The sequence below is a fragment of the Cebus imitator genome, unplaced genomic scaffold (assembly GCF_001604975.1).
Source record: "Cebus imitator isolate Cc_AM_T3 unplaced genomic scaffold, Cebus_imitator-1.0 Scaffold487, whole genome shotgun sequence".
Taxonomy (NCBI): domain Eukaryota; kingdom Metazoa; phylum Chordata; class Mammalia; order Primates; family Cebidae; genus Cebus; species Cebus imitator.
The window spans coordinates 111,215-130,328 of record NW_016107802.1 but is presented as its reverse complement, the minus strand read 5'-3'; the positions used below and the strand labels follow the sequence as shown (position 1 = coordinate 130,328).

General features: G+C 40.8%; 1 protein-coding gene across 1 annotated transcript; it reads left to right on the top strand.

Annotated features, from left to right (window-relative positions):
- Positions 1-2,791: 2,791 nt before the first annotated feature.
- LOC108292323 (aldo-keto reductase family 1 member C15-like) lies at positions 2,792-18,913 on the top strand. The gene is made up of 9 exons (XM_017513146.2): positions 2,792-3,085; positions 5,825-5,992; positions 6,866-6,982; positions 7,983-8,060; positions 10,082-10,204; positions 13,503-13,612; positions 14,405-14,570; positions 16,824-16,906; positions 18,713-18,913. Exons 1-9 carry the CDS (start codon positions 2,999-3,001, stop codon positions 18,753-18,755), a joined length of 975 nt encoding a protein of 324 aa, XP_017368635.1. The 5' UTR covers positions 2,792-2,998; the 3' UTR covers positions 18,756-18,913.
- The last annotated feature ends 201 nt before the right edge of the window (positions 18,914-19,114 follow it).

Genomic DNA, 19,114 nt, shown 5'->3' with positions numbered 1-19,114 from the left:
CATGGTGGCTCATGCCTGTAATCCCAGTACTTTGGGAGGCCAAGGCAGGTGAATCACCTGAGGTCAGGAGTTCAAGACCAGCCTGGACAACATGGTGAAATCCCGTCTTTAATGAAAATACAAAAATTATCTGGGCTTGGTGGCAGGCACCTGTAATCCCAGCTACTTGAGAGGCTGAGGCAGGAGAATCACTTGAACCCGGGAGCTGAAGGTAGTAGTGAGCCAAGACCATGCCTGGGTGACAGAGGGAGATTCCATCTCAAAATAAAAAAGACACAAGTACCAGCCACACTCAAGAAGAGAGTTTTACCCAAGGGCATGAGTACCAGGAGGCAGGGATCTAGGGGAACATCTTACTATCTGTCCACTTCTTGTCTCATGACCAGAGAGCTCCCTTGATTCATAAGACAAGGAGCTCCATTTTGTCTCATTAGTAGTCTTCCAGGAAGCTTAGAAAATAAAAAATGTGCTGGGAAACCAGAAACAATTATCTTTCCAATTACAAAGGGAAGATGGATTCTGAAAATGATAGCATGACATCAAATCTAGAAATGTTTTGGGATAATGTTTAATGCAATTTAATGAGAAGAGGGCCAGGGAGCACGAGGTCCTGCTATGGCTTCGCTCACAATAAAATTGGCCCATTCTCTTTCACTAGTAAATTCCTAGACTGCTGAATCAGAAGTAGAGGAGAATCAGTGTCTCTTACTTTAGCCAAGCGTTTACTGCAAAATACAGATAAATATTGTAAGAACATTAGACACATTTTTAACCTGTTGAATTGCAGACTCCAGGAAGTTGACATCAATGAAAATAGAATTTTCTTGTGACTTGACACAGAGCATCTCTGTTTAGTGCAAATTTTAGTAATGGAATATAAAGGATATTCTCATCAGATTTATAGCTGACACAATGTTGAGATCAATGCAACCAAATGGATAGAATCAGGCAGAGTTCTGACCTTGACCAGCCAGAGGGATGAGTTGAAAGTAAGATAAATTATAATTGTGTGTTTTATAATTGGCTGTAAAATACCAATGGCACAAATACAGGTTGCAAGAAGCACAACATAATAGAAACATTAAAGAAAACATAAGTTAGGCATTTTATCTAGCAGAAGTTCCTTATTAGTTGGGAATGTAGTTTGAATGATGTGATTTTTTGACCTGTACAGTAGAAGCTATGATGATAAAGGGTATGCAGGGGAGGGCATCAACTTCATCTAGGGAGGTCACAGAAGGAGCAGTGTGGCTGGAGCAGGTGCATTTAGGATAAGTAAGAAATCATTAAACTGCCGAAAACTAGGTGGGATAGAGAAAGATGTTCCAGAAAGAGGCAACGGCTGAAAGAAAGGCAAGAAAACAGACATTCATCCGTGATTTCAGACAAGTTTTTCTCACAGGATTCAAGAAAACAAGACAATGAGAATCAAAAAATGAAATGGCCTTTACAGGAGACACAGATAATAAACGCAGGAGCAGGTCTTCCTGAGAAGCGATGTTACGTGTGTGCTTCGGATGAGGTGTCAAGCTTTGTTCAAGAAATTTTCAGCAAGTTATTGTTATGGGATTGATGATGAAAGGAATGGTGTGACAGTTAACTTCGGTCCTCTGGGAAAATTAGTGTTTGGAATCGCTAGCCTAATGACAGTTTTATACCTTGTAAAATAAGTCTGGTGCAATTATCAAAGACATATTTGCATACTTTTTTTTTTAACTTTCAAGTTTGGGGGTACATGTTCAGGATGTTCAGGTTTGTTATGGAGGTAAACGTGTGTCATGGAGATTTGTTGTACTGATTATTTCATCACCCAGGTATTGATTATTTCATCACCCAGGTATTAAGCCTAGTACCCATTAGTTATTTTTCCTGATCCTCTCCCGCTTCCCACACTCCACCCCATATGTGGCCATGTGTTCTCATCATTTAGCTCCCACTTATAAGTGAGAACATACAGTAACTGGTTTTCTGTGCCTGTGTTAGTTTGCTAAGGATAATGGCCACTATTGCCATCCATATTCCTGCAAAGCACATGGTCTTTTTTATGGCCAGATAGTATTCCATGGTGTACAGGCACCACATGCTCTATATCCAGTCTATCGCTGATGGGCATTTGGGTTGATTTCATGTCCTTGCCATTGTGAATACTGCTGCAATGAACATACACATGCACGTGTCTTTGTAAAATAAAAATTTATATTCCTTTGGGTGTATATCCAGTACTGGGATTGCCAGGTCGAATAGTATTTCTGACTTTAGGTCTTTGAGGAATCACTACACTGGTTTTCACAATGGCTGATCTAATCTATGCTCCCACCAACCATGTATAAGTGTTCACTCCCCTCTACAACCTTGCCAGCATCTGTCATTTTTTTGACTTTTCAATCGCAGCCATTCTGACGGGCCTGAGATGGTATCTCACTGTGGTTTTGAGTTGCGTTTCTCTAATGTCAGTGATGTTGAGCTTGTGTTCATGTTTGTTGGCTGCATGTTTGTCTCCTCTTGAGACGTGTCCGTTCACATCCTATGTCCTTTGCCCAATTTTTATTGTGGTTGTTTGTTTCATTTGTGTAAATTTGTTTAAGTTCCTTATAGATGCTGGATATTACACCTTTGTCAGATGCATAGTTTGCAAAAATCTTCTCCAATTTTGTAAGTGGTCTATTTACTCTCTTGATAGTTTCTTTTGGCACTCTTAATTTTTTAACTTAGAAATCAAATGTGAACAATGCTGAAGAAAAAATTCAAACTCATCTAGTATGCAAATATTTATGTATGATTTTCCTGTAAGACAGGCCTGCAGAGACATGAAAGAATCAGAAAAAAACTCAATGGATTGATTTCAACTTCATTTTGAAATCATAGGCAGCTGTAATCTCCACCCCACCCATCTTGTATTTGTTGGAAATAAAGAACGCGGCAGCCTTGTCTCCTACTGGACTCTCAGTGAGGATACAGAAGGAAAGACGGAGTCCAGTTAGCTGGGCTGTGGGCAGTGATGGATCTGAAGCACAGCCATTCCGTGAGGCTGAATGATGGACACTTCATGCCAGTGCTAGGATTTGGCACTTATGCTCCTGAACACGTAAGTGGACCCCAGGGGGTTGCAGGGTCCTGCATTTTTTGCATTAAGAGGGTGATAAGTTGTTGACTCTGAGGGTTTAGAGATTGATTTTTTTGGCAAATTCTTTTTATTATTATTACCATTATTATTATTGTGATCTAACATATATCAAATGATTTCATATATTTTAAGTGTTTTCCATGCATTATCTTATTTAATGCATGGAAAAAAATATCTTATTTAACAACCGTCTTTGGTAAGTACTCATGATTTCTTACATTAAAAAAAATCCCATGCTGAGGCTGCTCTCATCTTCCAGGCTGCTCAGAGCTGCTCCATTCTTGGTTAGAAACGTGAAGGGCCAAGGGCCCAAAGGGAACTGGAAGCCAGCATGAATACTTGCTGGCAGCTTTGCTGTGAGGTTGCTGGGGCTGGAAATATTTGCCAGGGAGCTTTGACCATCCAAGCCTTTTGTCATGTAAGGAGCCACTGTGATTCACAAAGTTAGGTAATTGGATGGGAAGGCTTAGGAGGCACAAGATCCCAGTAAGGGCTCAGTCGTGTTTCCCACCCAACGCACCAGACACCTGTCCACTCAGTTCCCTGCAGGGAACTTGAAGTGCCACGCTCTGGTTACAGTAATGTGAAGGCGTCATGGGTTGCTTTAGAGGGATTGCCCCCTAAATGAGAGACCAATGGATGGGCTCAATCTTGGTAGAACTCTATCATGAGGTATCACTAGATAACAGCTGCAGGAAAGGGTCAGCAGGTTTTCAATGGCATGATTACCGTTTCATCTGTTAGGCATAATGTGTGTCTTACGTGGGTTATATGTAACATTTATTACTGTTAGAAAAGATAGAAAAGTGCCATAGAGACTAGAACAAGATTCCCATAACCCCCCCATTTACCAGAATAAATTGTAATATGTGTATGTGTTTAATATTCAGACATTTCAAGTGCCCTAAATGAAAAAGAAGCTTTCTTAATACTCTAACTGGTGTTTTTATCTTAAGTGACGCAGGAATGAGAATTTTTGTTCCTGCGTGTGTGTTGTGCTGTCTTTTGTCGTGCTGTTCTAGGAAGCTTGCTAGGTGAGAATCTCAGATTTAAACTAGCCCGTTTGAAACTTGAGGCAGGGTGTGTACATGTTATTGTCCTAACTTTGCCACGACACCAGCTTGGTGAGGCGAGGTCCATGTCCTGAGTGAAGCCAGGCCAACTATTGACTGGAACCCTTACTAATAACATGAACAGTTGATTAACGCCTATTTTGCATGTTATACGTATGGTACACTGTATTCTCATAATACAGTAAGCTGGATAAAGGAACTCTTAATAAGAAAATCATAAGGAAGAGACAATCTATTTGCTATTCATTAAGTGGAAGCGGATCATTACAAAGGTCTTCAACCTTGCTGCCTTCACACTGTGTAGGCTGAGAAGGAAGAGGAAGTGGAAGGGTTGGGGCTGCTGTCCCTGGGGTGGCAGAGGCAAAAGAGGTGAAGGAGGGGGAAGGAAGGCAGGAGAAGCAGGCACACTTAGTGTAATTTTGATTGAGAAAAATTTTTGTATATGTGGGACTGTGTTGTTCAAGGTCAGCTGTATATGTGTGTGTGTGTGTGTATATATATATATATATATATATATATATATATATATATGGTGTGTGTGTGTGTATTTATGTATCAATTGAACTGTCTTTTCTATTGAGTGCCTTAGAAAATTTCTCCCAGTATCAGAAGTTTTCCTGTTTGTTATGACTATTATTATTTTTTAGATGGAGTCTCGCTCTGTCACCCAGGCTGGAGTGCAGTGGTACAATCTCAGCTCACTGCAACCTCCTCCTCCTGGGTTCAAGCAATTCTCTGCCTCAGCTTCACGAGCCTGCCACCATGCCTGGCTAAATTTTGTATTTTGAGTAGATGGTTTCACCATCTTGGCCAGCCTGGTCTTGAACTACTGACGTCATGATCCACCTGCCTCGGCCTCCCAAAGTGCTGGAATTACAGGCATGAGCCATCACACCTGGCCTTCCTGTTGGTTGTTATTGTACAATTGATTTATACTGACTGAGATATAATTTATCCATGCTCCAGAGTGAGGCTTATTCCACTACTTTATTTGGAAATAGAAACTTGCTGTTTAGTTGCTGTCCTCAGAGTATGCAGGTCTACCATGGAAACCCACATGATCAAAAGGGGAGCAGAAAGCCAGCAGAAACTGTGAAAATGCTATTGGGTAGCAAAGACGTGGGCTCAACCTAAATGCCTGTCCATGGTAGACTGGATAAAGAAAACATGGTACATAAACACCATGGAAAAGAACAAAAAAGAAAAGAACTAGATCACATCCTTTGCAGCAACATGGATGAAGTTGGAGGCCATTAGCCTAACCAAACTAGCCCAGAGGCAGAAAACCAAATACCACATGTTCTCACTTACATGTGGGAGCTAAACAACACACATGGATACTGGGAGGGGGCGACAGGCACTGGGGCCTATCTGAGGTTGGAGGTGGGAGGAGGGAGGGGCTCAGAAAAACTCTGTCAGGTACTATGCTTACCCAGGTGACAAAATAATCTGTACATCAAACCCCTGTGACACACAATTTACCTATATAACAAACCTGAACAGGTGCCCCTGAACCCAAAATAAAAGAGAAAAAAAAAAAAAAAAAAGAAGAAAATGCCACCGTGGAAATGCACTGATTTTCTCTGAGCCAGGCAGGTCACTGACTCCTCTTACTCCTGTTTCACAGACTCCCAAGAGCAAGGCTGGGGAAGCCACCAAAGTGGCTATTGATGTGGGCTTCCGTCACATCGATGCTGCATACTTCTACCAAAACGAGGAGGAGGTTGGAAAGGCCATTCGGGAGAAGATTGCTGATGGTACTGTGAAGAGAGAGGACATATTCTACACCACCAAGGTGAAAGTTCTGTGTGTGCAGACGCCAGAGGCCACCGCCAGCTCAGATATGTTATTTAGAAAAGCAATGTGGTCTCTGTTTGAACAACGTACTTACCTAATATTGTGAAGGCACATTGTCAAAGCATAGAAAAGGCTAGCTTTGTGCTGAAATGTGTGAAAGGCGGGACACGGCTCTTCAATGTCTCTGAGAAGCAGATATTATTCATATATAAAATGAGATTGATAATACTTACGCAATTGTTATGCGAATTAGCCAAGGCACTCTGGGGCCACTCCATTAATTCTTCAGTAGTTGTTCTCAGGACATATCAAGTGAGGTTGGGATGTTATTCAGAAAAGGGAGCTAGACTAGAAAATACGTTTTTCTTTTTCAACTCAGCATTGCATTCCTGAATATGATAACATTTTCCTAGAGTGGAAAACCTTTCTTCCAATGTAAACAAAGCTTCGGATTCTGGAGATGCATCCTACGCATGCTGACCTTGACGACAGCCTGTTTTTGGAATGCATCCCTCAGCAGAATTGCTTTGAGGAATTCATTGGACAGGACAGTAGATTCGATTCCCCCGTCCTGCCGTTTCTTGGCTGCTCTCAGTGGATGATGCCATTAACCCCTGATATATTAAAGCAGATTTTCCTGCTCCAGCCAAGTTTTATTCACCGTTGTTTTACATTGCAGTCAGTGAAGTAAATCTCAGCATCTCATCAAGGGTGAAATGTATACGGAATAACATAAACTTAGCCCTAACTCTTTTAGTTTTAGACAACAGTGTTTTGTTACTCAAGTGTCAATTTCTAACTGTGATGTTTAATTTTGGTCCCCAAATGTGTGAAACCATAGCTACTTTTTTATTTCTTTTGTTCACTGCAGCTTTGGACAACTTTCTTTAGACCAGAATTAGTTCGCCCAGCCCTGGAAAGGTCACTGAAGAAACTTCAACTAGACTATGTGGATCTCTTCATTATCCACAATCCATTGGCCATGAAGGTCAGCTTTTGTTTTCCCTTCTTATGCCCCAAATGGTTCCTTCGCTGTTACTGGCACCACCATTGTCTCATTCCAGCTTGATTTCCTGGATTCTTTCTGAGAGAGGCAGGTTTGAGTGAGGTGCATAGAATTGCTAAATCATTCATGAGTCTCCTTCACAGCTGAGTGACATTGAAATTTTCTGTCTGTGCTCATCCCCCAGGCGTAAGTGAGATGCAGGTTCAATGATCTCACTTCCTCTCTGCTAGAGAGTTGAGGGCGTTGGCCTGCACTGCTTAGTGCTTGTGTCCCTGAGGGTAGGTTCTGAGTTATTAGGTTACCACAGGCTGCAGAGATACAACATGAAATCTCTACCTCTTTATGGCGAGGGTTTCTCCCACATGTACCCCTCAGTCCACAGGAAAGAGAGGTACCTGGGATGGTGCATGTGGCACAATGGGGCTCCTTTGCACTTCACTGATCCAGCCTCTCATCACAGTGGACATTGGCTGAGCACATCTGACGTCCTCACTATCTGAGTTGGGTTAGCATAAACAGGCTAAACACACTGATCTATAGTTATGGTAAGTGCTGTCCTCTATACCAGCCTGTCCTTCGGAAATAAAATAAATTTCAATTGTAGGGAAGGCATTCTTAGTTAAGTGTGGGGGCGTATGGGGGAAGGAGCCTGCAGGTGACTGTGGAGAAAAAGTGTTTTACTACAGTCTCTCAGATTGTTCTGATCTTTCTCTTTTCCCATGTCTTCTCTTACCACCCCACACATGCAACACACATGCACATCCACACACATCCATATCCACACACATGCACTCATGCACACATGTACACACAGGCACACACACATGCACACACGCATACATACATCTGCCTATGCAGAGACACATGCACAGATGCACGCTCAGATGAATAATCACAGCCTCCTGAAAGTGGTGTGGCTAAGCTCCTTAGGCACCAGAAAGGGAATTCTCACAGAAAACCTTCTTTATCCTCTGTTTTCCAGCCTGGGGAGGACTTGCTGCCCAAGGATGCCAGTGGAAACATTATTTTTGATACTGTGGACCTTCGTGACACATGGGAGGTATGTTCTGCTGCAGACACCAGGTCGCATAGTGTGGTGAGGTTGGAATCACGGGAGGAGGGGTCAGAAGAGATAGGGTTTTGCTCCAGAAGTTGTCTGACCTTACACGTGGAACTTCTCTGCACCTCTGTGTTCTCATCTGTGAAGTGAGGGAGGGAAATGAGATGACCTCTGTGGTCCATTTTAATTTTAACTTCTATGGCTCTACATAGCCATGGAAACACCGTTACCCCTGAGATCAGGTTGAGGACATGAGCCCTAAAGAGGAGTCAGCACAGAGAAGTGCAAAAGGAGTTAGTGCTTTATCCCAGGACAGAACCGCATCACAGAGGAGGGACAGCTGCAGCCCGACCCAGCAGGAGGGCAGAGGGTGCCGCCCTTATGAAGTGAATCTGCCCTTGCAAAACCTATGCCTTTTAATTATTTTTACCACTGTAGAAAGAGGTAGCAACAAACCCTTTACTAGAGGGAAAGCTGAGAGTTTCTTTTGCACTTGACTGTGGTGTAGTTTGTTAAAGAACTATTGTGTGTGTAACCCCCACATGGGCACCGAGGAAGGAGAGCCGTGCAAACCCCAGGCGCGATTAGTGCCTGAAGAATATCTCAGTTCACAGTGTCGTTACTCAGCTATTTCCTTTATATAATCCTTTATATATAATCACATTTTAGTTTATGGAATTAGTGCCTGAAGTATAACTTACTGCTTACATATATCTAGCTTATATATCATACTTAGTGCTTATACCTAGCACACTTAGATCCATGTAATCTTTCTGTATAACCATATGGGTATTGTAGTCGGAGCTGTACCAACACATTTAGTGCTGATTTATAGAATCCTTCTGTGTAACCATATAGTATTTGTAGTGGGAGGAATGCCTAGAGCAGTCACAGAACAGAAGCAGTACATGGGAAAACAGCCAGACCAGAACAAGAACCAAAGACCCAGGCGGTGGCATCCCTGCCTGAAAGGGTAGACGCTGTATGGCAGGCTTAGAGCAGGAGCCTCTCTTCCTGATAAAGGAGTTGTAGTACCTTGCATCCAGTTCCTGTGGAAAGTCGGCCTCAGGCCTGAGATCCTGGAAGTAACCAAGGGAGAAGAACCCCCCTGGTGTGACCAGTCACGGCGGCTGTACACCCTGTCAGTCTTATCTTGCTTCTGTGCAGGCTCAAATCATCCTTCCATGAATATCTTAGAGAAGAGCACAATTCTGTCAGCTCCCACTGCACTGGCTTACAGTGTCTTTCTATTAGAAATCCTTTGAAGTCTCCAGTCCCTAGACAAGAAGTGTCGCACACGACACCTGTTGCACACAGTCCGTCCCCTGTCTTGGTGACCTAATGGGGGTGGACCTCTTTTACATACATGACCCTCTACTACTGCGCATGGCCCAGCTCCCTACTGTGCACGGCCCACCTCTCTGCCCAGGTGGCATAATGGGGTGGCCCCCTTGCTTGTTATGTGATTACATATGCCCTATCACTAAGCCTATAGGTGATGACCTCACTTACGACCCTTCCCCCGCTTGTATCTGATAAATACAGACGCTTCTGGACATTTGGGGCCTTCCTGTTTCTGCTCATAGGTGGTGTGGCCCCCCGAGTCTAGCTGCTCTTCTCCAGTTCTTCAGTGTCCTGTCTCTTTACTTCTCTGATCCTGCACCTCAGCACAGCATAAGGGACACCCCATGACCCTGTGGGGCCAACGGCCTTACACTATTACATCCTAAAAGCAAAATATGTACCGTCGAAGTGAGTGGGATAGGTAAGAGGAAATTTAAAAGCAGCTTTATGTTTACGGTATTCGGTGTCCTGAGCGTGCATGTAATAGAATTAAGGAGATAAATACTTATGCAGAACAAGAAAGGGCATTTGAAATTAATTTATTCAAGTGATAAAACTGTTTGATTCATTATAATTATAATATATCATAAATCAGATTTTCGGTTTATAAAAAGTCAATGACAAATGAAATGGACAAACTGCACTAGAGGTCTACCACCCATTTCCTTCCTCTCCAGGCCCTGGAGAGGTGCAAAGACGCAGGTTTAACCAAGTCCATCGGGGTGTCCAATTTCAACCACAAACAGCTGGAGCTCATCCTCAACAAGCCAGGGCTCAAGTACAAGCCCGCCTGCAACCAGGTGAGCCCTCAGCCCACCAGGGCCTTCTCTGACTTCCTGCTCTTCACATACCTGCTGCTCAATCATGTTTCCAAGTTTCTGGCTTTATAGGGCCTGTGCAGATGTCAGTTCCTTATACAGAAATAGAAAACGTCAGAGAAGAAGCAGTTTGCGTGGAGTAGAAGAGCATGACTTCGATTCTTTGGGGATGGGTGTGAAGTTCCTGTGAGGCAACCAAGTGGAGGTGCAGAGCTGGGAGGTGGTAGCTTTGGTCTGGAGCTCAGGGAGCGGTCTAGGTGGAAATACAGATATTTGGTATCGTTGCTTTATAGATGGTGACAACTCACAGACGTGGGTTAACTCTCCTAGGACAAGTTCATGGAATGAAAAGGAAGAGGCAGAAAAGTTGACCAGTGGGGATGAGGCAGAGGGGCACTGGCGAGGAGATTGAACAGGAGCTGCCAGACAGGTGGAGACAACCAGGAGAGTGTGGTGTCAGGAGCCAAAGGAAGGGTGTTGACGTGGCTTGAGTCACACGTAGGTGGATCCTACTGTGAGCAAACGCTCCAACAGGGAAGGATAAGGGTGTCTGGATTTAGTGGCATGTTCCAGAGTGGTGAGCACTAAAGCCAGATCAGAGGAAAGGAGTGGGAAGGAGGAGGTGTATAAATCATAATTAAAACACATGATTTTTAAAGAAACATCCAATACAGCCAAATATCAAACATTATTTGTGACATTGTAAAATGTAAAGCTTTGTTTAGACCATTTTGATAGTTATACAAAAAGCAGTTCAAATATTTACACTCTTAGTTTTATATTTTTAGGGATATTTGTGGAAAATCAAAACATTAAAAAACCCATTAAAACATTAAAAATTATATATATAGTCTCTCTCTGTATAGAATATATATATAATTTCTAAAACCAGATGATTATATGTATACAAATTTATTAACCACAAAAAATGGGTCTCTGTTAAAGATTCTTGAAGATTGAGACACAAAATAACTCAGGAGGAGCCAAATCAGGACTGTAAAGTGAATGACTAATGATTTTTCTGTCAAAATTCTTGTAAAATTGCCTTTGCTTGATGAAAAAAAATGAGTAGGAGTATTGATGTGGTAGAAAAGAATCTTTGGTGAAGCTTTTTGTGGTGACTTTCATACTAAAATTTTGGCTAATTTTCTCAAAACAGTTTTTATTATTCTTTAGGCCTCCAGAAAGTCAATAAGCAAAATGTCCTGAGCATCCCAAAAAACTTGCTATGACCTTTTATTCTTGGCAAATCTCCTTTTGCTTTGGCTGGACCATTTCCACATCTTGGTAGCCATTGCTTTGATTTTGCTTTGCCTGCAAGATTGTACTGGCAAAGGCATGTTTCATTTCATTTTACAATTCTTTGAAGCTGCTTCAGGATCTTGATCTCACTTATTTAAAATTTGCTTTGAAAGCTTTGCTCCTGCCTGTAGCTGATCTGGCCATAACCATTTTGCCATCCATGAATTGGAAAGCTCACTCAACTTAAATTTTTCAGTCATTTTCGTGTAAACGGAACCAGTTGAGATATCTATGGTGTTGGTCATCATTTCTGCTGTTAATCATTGGTCTTTAATTAGAGGACTAGTGAGATACATTTTTTCTTCCTGCAAATTGATGTGAATGATATGCTGTTGCAGGCTGCATCTTCAGCATCATCTCGTTCCTTCTTAAAATGAATTATTTGTAAACTTCTGATTTCTTTGGGGGCATTGTGCGCATAAACTTTTTGTGAAGAGCCAATAATTTCACCATTCTTCTACCCATGATTCACAGCAAAATTGATTTTTGTTCCTACTTCAATTTAGCAGAATTTGTGTTTCTCTGATAGGGGATTTTTAAAAACTGATGTCTTACCTTTCTCAGTGCCTCAAACTAGATCTTGTTTAGACATTTCATAACAAGTTAGTACAAGTTTATTTTGGTGCAATCTTTTTGAAATCTATGTTTAGTTTCTTCATAATGCACATTTTCAGTCAATTTTTTTGAATACTCCTTCATGTTATAATCATTTTCTTCTTATGTACCCATCGGCACACTTAAGCAGTAATTATCTGACAGACAAACATGGTACGTAGATAATTCTACCTCTGTATTATTTTGAAGACATTATATCATTTTATCTGAAAATATTTTGTAAAATATTTAAAAAATCTATAAATCTTTAAATATACATTGCCAGAATACTTTTATACCACTTGAAATTGTAGAAATAATTTCTTGTTATTACTAAATATTATGAGTGCTAAAATATAGTTTAATCATATTTTTATAGTTGATTCATTTAAATTGATGTGAAAATGAGGCCCATACATTGCAATTAGGTGATATTTCTCCTAAATTACTCTTTTAAAAAGTTTCTTCTCTTCTTCTTTTTACTCTCCTCCTCCTCTTCCTGTTCCTCTTCCCCGTCTGTCTTCCTCTCTTAATTCTCTTCCTCCTTCTTCCCCTCCTGCTCTTCTACCTTCTCTTCCTCCTCTTCTTCCATGGCTCTCATTCTCACTCTGCTTCTTTTTTTCCTTCAATTTACTAAGGAAAAATTAAGCCTTTTATTCCTGTAAAGTTTTCCTTGGTATAGGCTATCCCGGTTCATCCAGTGATATAATTCAACGTGTTCCTTTTATACTTTCTGTGAATTGAAAGTTAGAGATAAAGATGTGATCACATTTGATTAACGTCATTTGAACTCACGAATTTTAACAAATGTGTCCTTTCCCATCCATTTAGTTACTATTCTTTCTGATGCTCAACTTGCCATCATTTTGACGAGCAGGAGCTGTTTCAAATGAGTGTCTTGTTCCTTTGACTTGCCTCATTGTCTTTATCTTCTTTGCCATTTAGAATGTGAGCTGTTCTAGGCTGAACTTGTAGCTTCCCCAGTCAGAACTAGAATTAGCCATTTCTCTAAGAAATCTCGGTTTCTCTCAGCAGAAATGTCACTTAGAGACTATAATTTGGGCACAAGAGATTTTGATTTTTTAAAACATTGAATGCCTCTAACTAGATCCTGTTTAGACATGTCACAACAAGTTCAAATGACGTCATGAGTTCAAATGATGTTAACCAAAGGTGGCAATAGAAAAAGAATAAGTAAGTTGTATCAGTATGACCACAGATGGAATGTGAAGGCATTTCAGAAGGTGCTTGGGGAAAATGATCAGTCTGAAATATATAGCACATATACTAATATAGTACTAGATGTTCCTTCAAAGCATTTTTAAATTTACATATGGTTTTTTGCTCATGTATTCTGACACATTTTGGTCTTGAAAAATTACAGGTGGAATGTCACCCTTACCTCAACCAGAGCAAACTCCTGGAGTTCTGCAAGTCCAAGGACATTGTTCTAGTTGCCTATAGTGCCCTGGCATCTCACAGAGACCCAAACTGGTAGTAAGAGTATCAAAGAGTTCATCTATACCAGCTTCTCTATTGATTAAGAAATTTTTAGCATTTTATTATAGATAAAGTCAAACACAGAACAGTGAACACAATGGTGTAGTGAATTCCCAAGTAACACCACTGAGCTTCAGTGTCACCAATATTCCTTCCCTCCAATATTCCTTCATTTGCATATCTATCTTCTCCCAACCCCACTGCAAATACAATTTCAAAGTGATTTTAAGGTGAAATTTACATAGACTATAATACATATATGTTAGCTGTAAAATTTTGATAAATGAATATACTTTGTAATCCACATTATTGTCATGAAATAGAAACTTTCTCCCAAAAACGTTAATTTGTGTTCCTTCTGAGACAAGTCCTCCCCACCTCTAGGCAACTATGTTCCTAATGTTTTGGTCTTAGATTAGTTTTATCTGCTGTAGTACTTCATATGAAGAAGTCATATAAATTCTTTTGTGTAGCTTCTTTTGCTCAACCTGTCTGTGAGATTCATTCCTGTAGTTGCAAGTGTCTGCTCTTTCCATTTTACTGCTGGAAACTATTCCATTGTATGGACATGTACACCACAAGCTGTTTATCCATTCACCTGCTGACTGGCAGTTTAGTTGTTTCCAGTTTGCCTCAATTGCCAATAAATCTCTCTGAATGTTTATGAGACACTTTGAAACATACTATATTGTATCTTCTTCTCTCATTGTCTGGGGCTTTGGGAAAAAGGGGTAGTACAATCTGGATTTTTCATCTACATCCTTCGTATCTGTTGTTTTTCTCCAGGATTGACCCAGATAGCCCATATCTCTTGGAGGAGCCAATCTTGAAATCCATTGCCAAGAAACACAATAGAAGCCCAGGCCAGGTTGCCTTGCGCTACCAGCTGCAGCGGGGGGTGGTGGTCCTGGCCAAGAGCTTCTCTGAGAAGAGAATCAAAGAGAACTTCCAGGTACAGGTCAAGGGGTATTGCTCCAAAGCGAGGTGTGGGTGTTGGTCTGGGTGATCTCTCTTCCACGGGAGAATGTTCCACGTGCCATTCATTCCCATGCTTCTCTCCTCTGTGCTAAGGGGGAGGGCAGCATAGAATGATGGGAAGAGAGATCACTGGACTCAGAGTCCTAAAGTTTATCACCTTTAGGGCTGGCTTTCCTACTCACTCACTGTGTGACACTAAGCAAATTTCAACTCCATCATTTTCATGAGTTTCAGGAGTTCTACATGGTAAAGAACTTTAAAGACCCTCATTTCTCTCCTTCACCATCTCTATCTGACAACTGTATCTGACAAACCTCTATTTGTATTTTATGATCAAACTAAAATAGGATTACCTGCTTTGCTACATATCATACATACATAACCCCCAGCATATCTGTCACCACAACAGTGCTTGGCATGGTTCTGTTAGTGAGTCTTTTTCCCTTTTAACTTAACATTTTTTGCTAAGATATCAGTGTGCTCTCTGGACTGTGAGACTCTAAATGCAGTGACTCCTTCTGGGTCATCTTTTATCACCCTTCCTCTGGCAGTGCCCTGGGCAGGTAGGAAGCTAAGAATAATTTCACAGACTGACCAAATTATTAATAGTAAATAAATGAGTAAAGATTTTGCCCGAGTCTTCCACATATACACTCCAATCCATTAGATCAATCAGTGGCATTTAATTTACTTTGTTTTGAAATCTAAAAGAATTTTGAAAGACTGTGTAAGCTGTTTTCCATTTAAAGATGGCAGCAGAAAAGTCAACGCGAGTCTAGTTTTTACAAAGGATGATATTTGAAGCATACTTTCTAATGTATTTGTTTCACAACTGTGTAGCTCTAGATTAAAATTTTAAGGTTATACTAAAATCAAATAGGCAATTCTAAATCTTGTTACCATACAGAAAAAAATCTTATTTTATTTTTTAATTTAACTTGTTACGACATATCCCTGTGACAACCATATTACTTCTGGAGTATATATTTTAAGATGACTCACTGATGGATAGATGTATGGGTGGATAGGTGGATAATGGACAGATATAGGCAGAGAGAGAGAGAGAAAAAAAAGATATATATATATTAGATAGATATATAGATCATAGATAAATAGATAAATAGATAGGCCATGAGTTTTCCATGAAATTGTCTTCTGTATGAAATATGTTTTTTAAACTAAATATCTCTTTCCTTTGTTATTAAGGGATTTTTCATCAGGGGTTATGTGTCTATGTGTTTTCAAATAAAAACAACTCTTGGCTTAAATAAGATAAATATATTTAAAAAGCAGAACTCTTTGAACATGAGACCTATATGTCTCAAATATCAACCAAAAAAACGTTTGTTTTGTTGTGTTTTGTTTTGAGACAGAGTCTCACTCTGTCACCAGGCGCCAGGCTGGAGTACAGTGGCGTGACCTCGGCTCACTGCAACCTCCATCTCCCGGGTTCAAGCAATTCTCCTGCCTCAGCCTCCCGAGTAGCTGGGACTACAGGCATGCACCACACCCAGCTAATTTTTTTGTATTTTTAGTAGAGACAGGGTTTCATCATGTTGGCCAGGATGGTCTCGATCTCTTGACCTCGTGATCCACCTGCCTCGGCCTCCCAAAGTGCTGGGATTACAGGCGTGAGCCACTGAGCCCGGCCCCAAAAAAAGGTTTTATTTTTCTTTCTTTTTTTTTTTTTTTTTGTAAGGAAGTAGTATTTGGTACTACTTAGCAGTAGCTGGAAATAATATTTTGGGGGCCTGCAATGAGCAAGTGGTATAGTAAAACAATTGATCAGGAAAGGCTTTTCTAAGCCAACAGATTCTTGCAGCAAGGTTGTCTTGTGTTCCCAGACTTGCTCAGTCAAAGATTGGGTCAAGTTCCAGGGGAAGTGAGGAAGGAAAATCCTGACCAAGTGTGGTCAAGTCAAGGAAGCAGGTATTTTGTCCAGATTTGCCTTTGTTTAGGATAAAGAATTTCTTTTTTATCCTCAAGCAATTCTCTAGAAATGTCTTAGATTGATGCGTTGTCTTTCTTTGCAGAAGTGGAGCAGAGCAGGAGGGAGGTGGGATGGAGAACTAGCAGATCTCAGGGGAAAGAGATCTCATCTAGCAGCCAAGGACAGTAACGCTTCCCATATTGCCATCCTTGCCTCTGCCCCTGGAAAGTCCTCGTACTCCCAGGAAGAAGCTGCTATCCTGGGGAAAGGTTAATGTGAGTGTTTTCTTCCTTTCAGGTTTTTGACTTTGAGTTGACTCCAGAGGACATGAAAGCCATTGATGGCCTCAACAGAAATTTCCGATATGCTAAGTTACAGTTGTAAGTGGTGCTTGCATGTTCTTTCACAGGCTGTTTTCTGTAACATGCAGGCATACAGTGGAACACCTCTTCCCCAGATCAGGAAGGCAGCCCAGATTTCAGGAATAGGTATGAAACAGGAGCTTCCCTAGAGTCCTCAGACTATAGTTTTTCTCCAAGGCTCAATCTCTGACCCAACAGGAATGTGAGTCTGTAAGTGAAGCTGCCGATGTCGGCACCATTGTGAATCCACCTTTTTAATGCCCTTACTTCCTGTGCCTGGCCCTGCACTTGGCCCAACTGCCTATTAGAATAGAAGGCACAGTGTCTATGACCCATAACAGGGGTCCATGGTAATGTTCTAGCTTTAATTTATTTTAAAGTCAGAAGAAAAAAAACAATATAACAATGATGAATATATAATAATGAATCCAGCCGGGTCCATCTTCATGTCAACACCAAGGCAATGTAAAACTTAATTTTAATATTTATATAGAGCATTAGTCCATGAAATCAAATGTGCATACATCACAGGGAAGTCACAGTGGGCCCTGCTTCCATGGCCCCCCCAAGTGTCCAGTGACATTTCTGTTTACTGGGCATTCCTTTTCCAAGACACCAACTATTTCTTCCAAATTTTTGTCTTCTTTGGCTTTCTTTACCTTCACAACTCCCATTTCCTCAGCTACATAATCTCACCAAGCTGAACAATAAATGAAATCAATAGGCCCTCAATGCTAGTGACTGAGGTATCCCCAGTGGCCTCCGCCATGGTAAGCTCCTCTGGGGTTTCTCTGTAACTTCAAGGCAAGACTCTTATGCCAATGTCATCTTTGTCCATCTGAAGTCCACCTCTGGGGAATGCAACATCCCTTGACTTTAGTTTATTCACAAACATAACGTTCCATAGGATCAACTTCAGGATCTTGGGTTGACGAGAAAGAAGAGGAATCAAACAGAGAGAAGTTTGGAGGGAAGTTTAGAAATAGGGAGAAATATCATTTTAGTTCGGAAAATAAAGACTCAGTCTCCAAAGCAGATTCCAAAGGTCCCTCTTCTTTTTGTAAAACCATACCAGGTTTCCAAGAAAAGACATTTTCAATGAGAAAAACGTGGAACACCACCTTTCTATACTCACAGGCTTTAAGTGTAATCTGTGATCTGCCTCATGAGACTGTGAATGTCTCATCTTACTCATCTCTGAGGCCCTATGTTAATATTGCTTCTGTCACATTTAACTGCTTAGAGATACTCTTTAATGACACTGAATAAAAAAGAACATGGAAAAAGGGAAAACGAACAGTAATATAATTACTGAATCATAAGTAATTATAAATTATAACTAAGGAAACAGCAAACACATTTTGCTGGTCTGGTTATTAGAGACACATCTTATCTCCTTCATAGATTAGAAGTTTCTCATTGCAAGGACCCCGTATTGTTGAGGGTGCTTTGTGGGATGAATGAGTGGAAAATAGCAATGCAATCGTCACTGCCACTGTCCTCATGCTCCAAGGACAAAGGCCACCCGAGTTGGAATGGACCCAAGACCTTCATCCGCAGTTCTTACCCTCTCTTAGACTTTGTAATCTAAATCCAATTGCTTGTCATGTTGGCACTCACGTGCATGTGAGTGCGGAAATTGGGAATGCATGTGCCGTTTGCACATGAACAGGGAACATATCTGTATGTGGTCCCGGTACAAGTAGGGACGTGGTTGTAAATTCAGAGATTTTAGCCCATGCTATCTGCGTCTTCAGAGAAACACTCTCTCCATGACAGCATGGGTAAAGAGTTAATCAGTTAATATCCCTTTTTGTCTTTCAGTGCTGTTGACCACCCTTATTATCCATTTTCTGAAGAATATTAACCCTGAGCTGTTGAGTGTTGCTCCAGAGTTTTCTCCTTTTAGGCAACCTGAGAGGATTTCTGTATTTGGTGGAGAAGATTAGGAAGCAGTGTGTGTAGTTTCAGTTGCTTGCTTTTCATTTCCTTCATGTTATAAAATAAAAGACTACAAAATAATGATGTTCACTTTCCTGATTATTAAAATAACATGGACATTACAGAAAATTTAGAAAATAAAAGGTAAAAGAGAACAAAAAAAACCTCCTGTAATTCTTCCATTCAAAAATACTTAATATTTGGGGCATCTTCCTTCATGATTTTTCTTTACAAATGCATATTTTTTAATATATATAATAAATGCATATATAAATGCATGTTTAT

What these genes read in the sequence shown, in the direction of transcription:
- LOC108292323 (XM_017513146.2), top strand. Translation starts at nt 2,999, where the DNA reads ATGGATCTGAAGCACAGCCATTCCGTGAGGCTGAATGATGGACACTTC. An exon ending in ACCTTCGTGACACATGGGAG is followed by an intron (nt 8,061 to 10,081) that starts GTATGTTCTGCT and finishes CTTCCTCTCCAG; the next exon opens with GCCCTGGAGAGGTGCAAAGA. An exon ending in CGATATGCTAAGTTACAGTT is followed by an intron (nt 16,907 to 18,712) that starts GTAAGTGGTGCT and finishes TTTGTCTTTCAG; the next exon opens with TGCTGTTGACCACCCTTATT.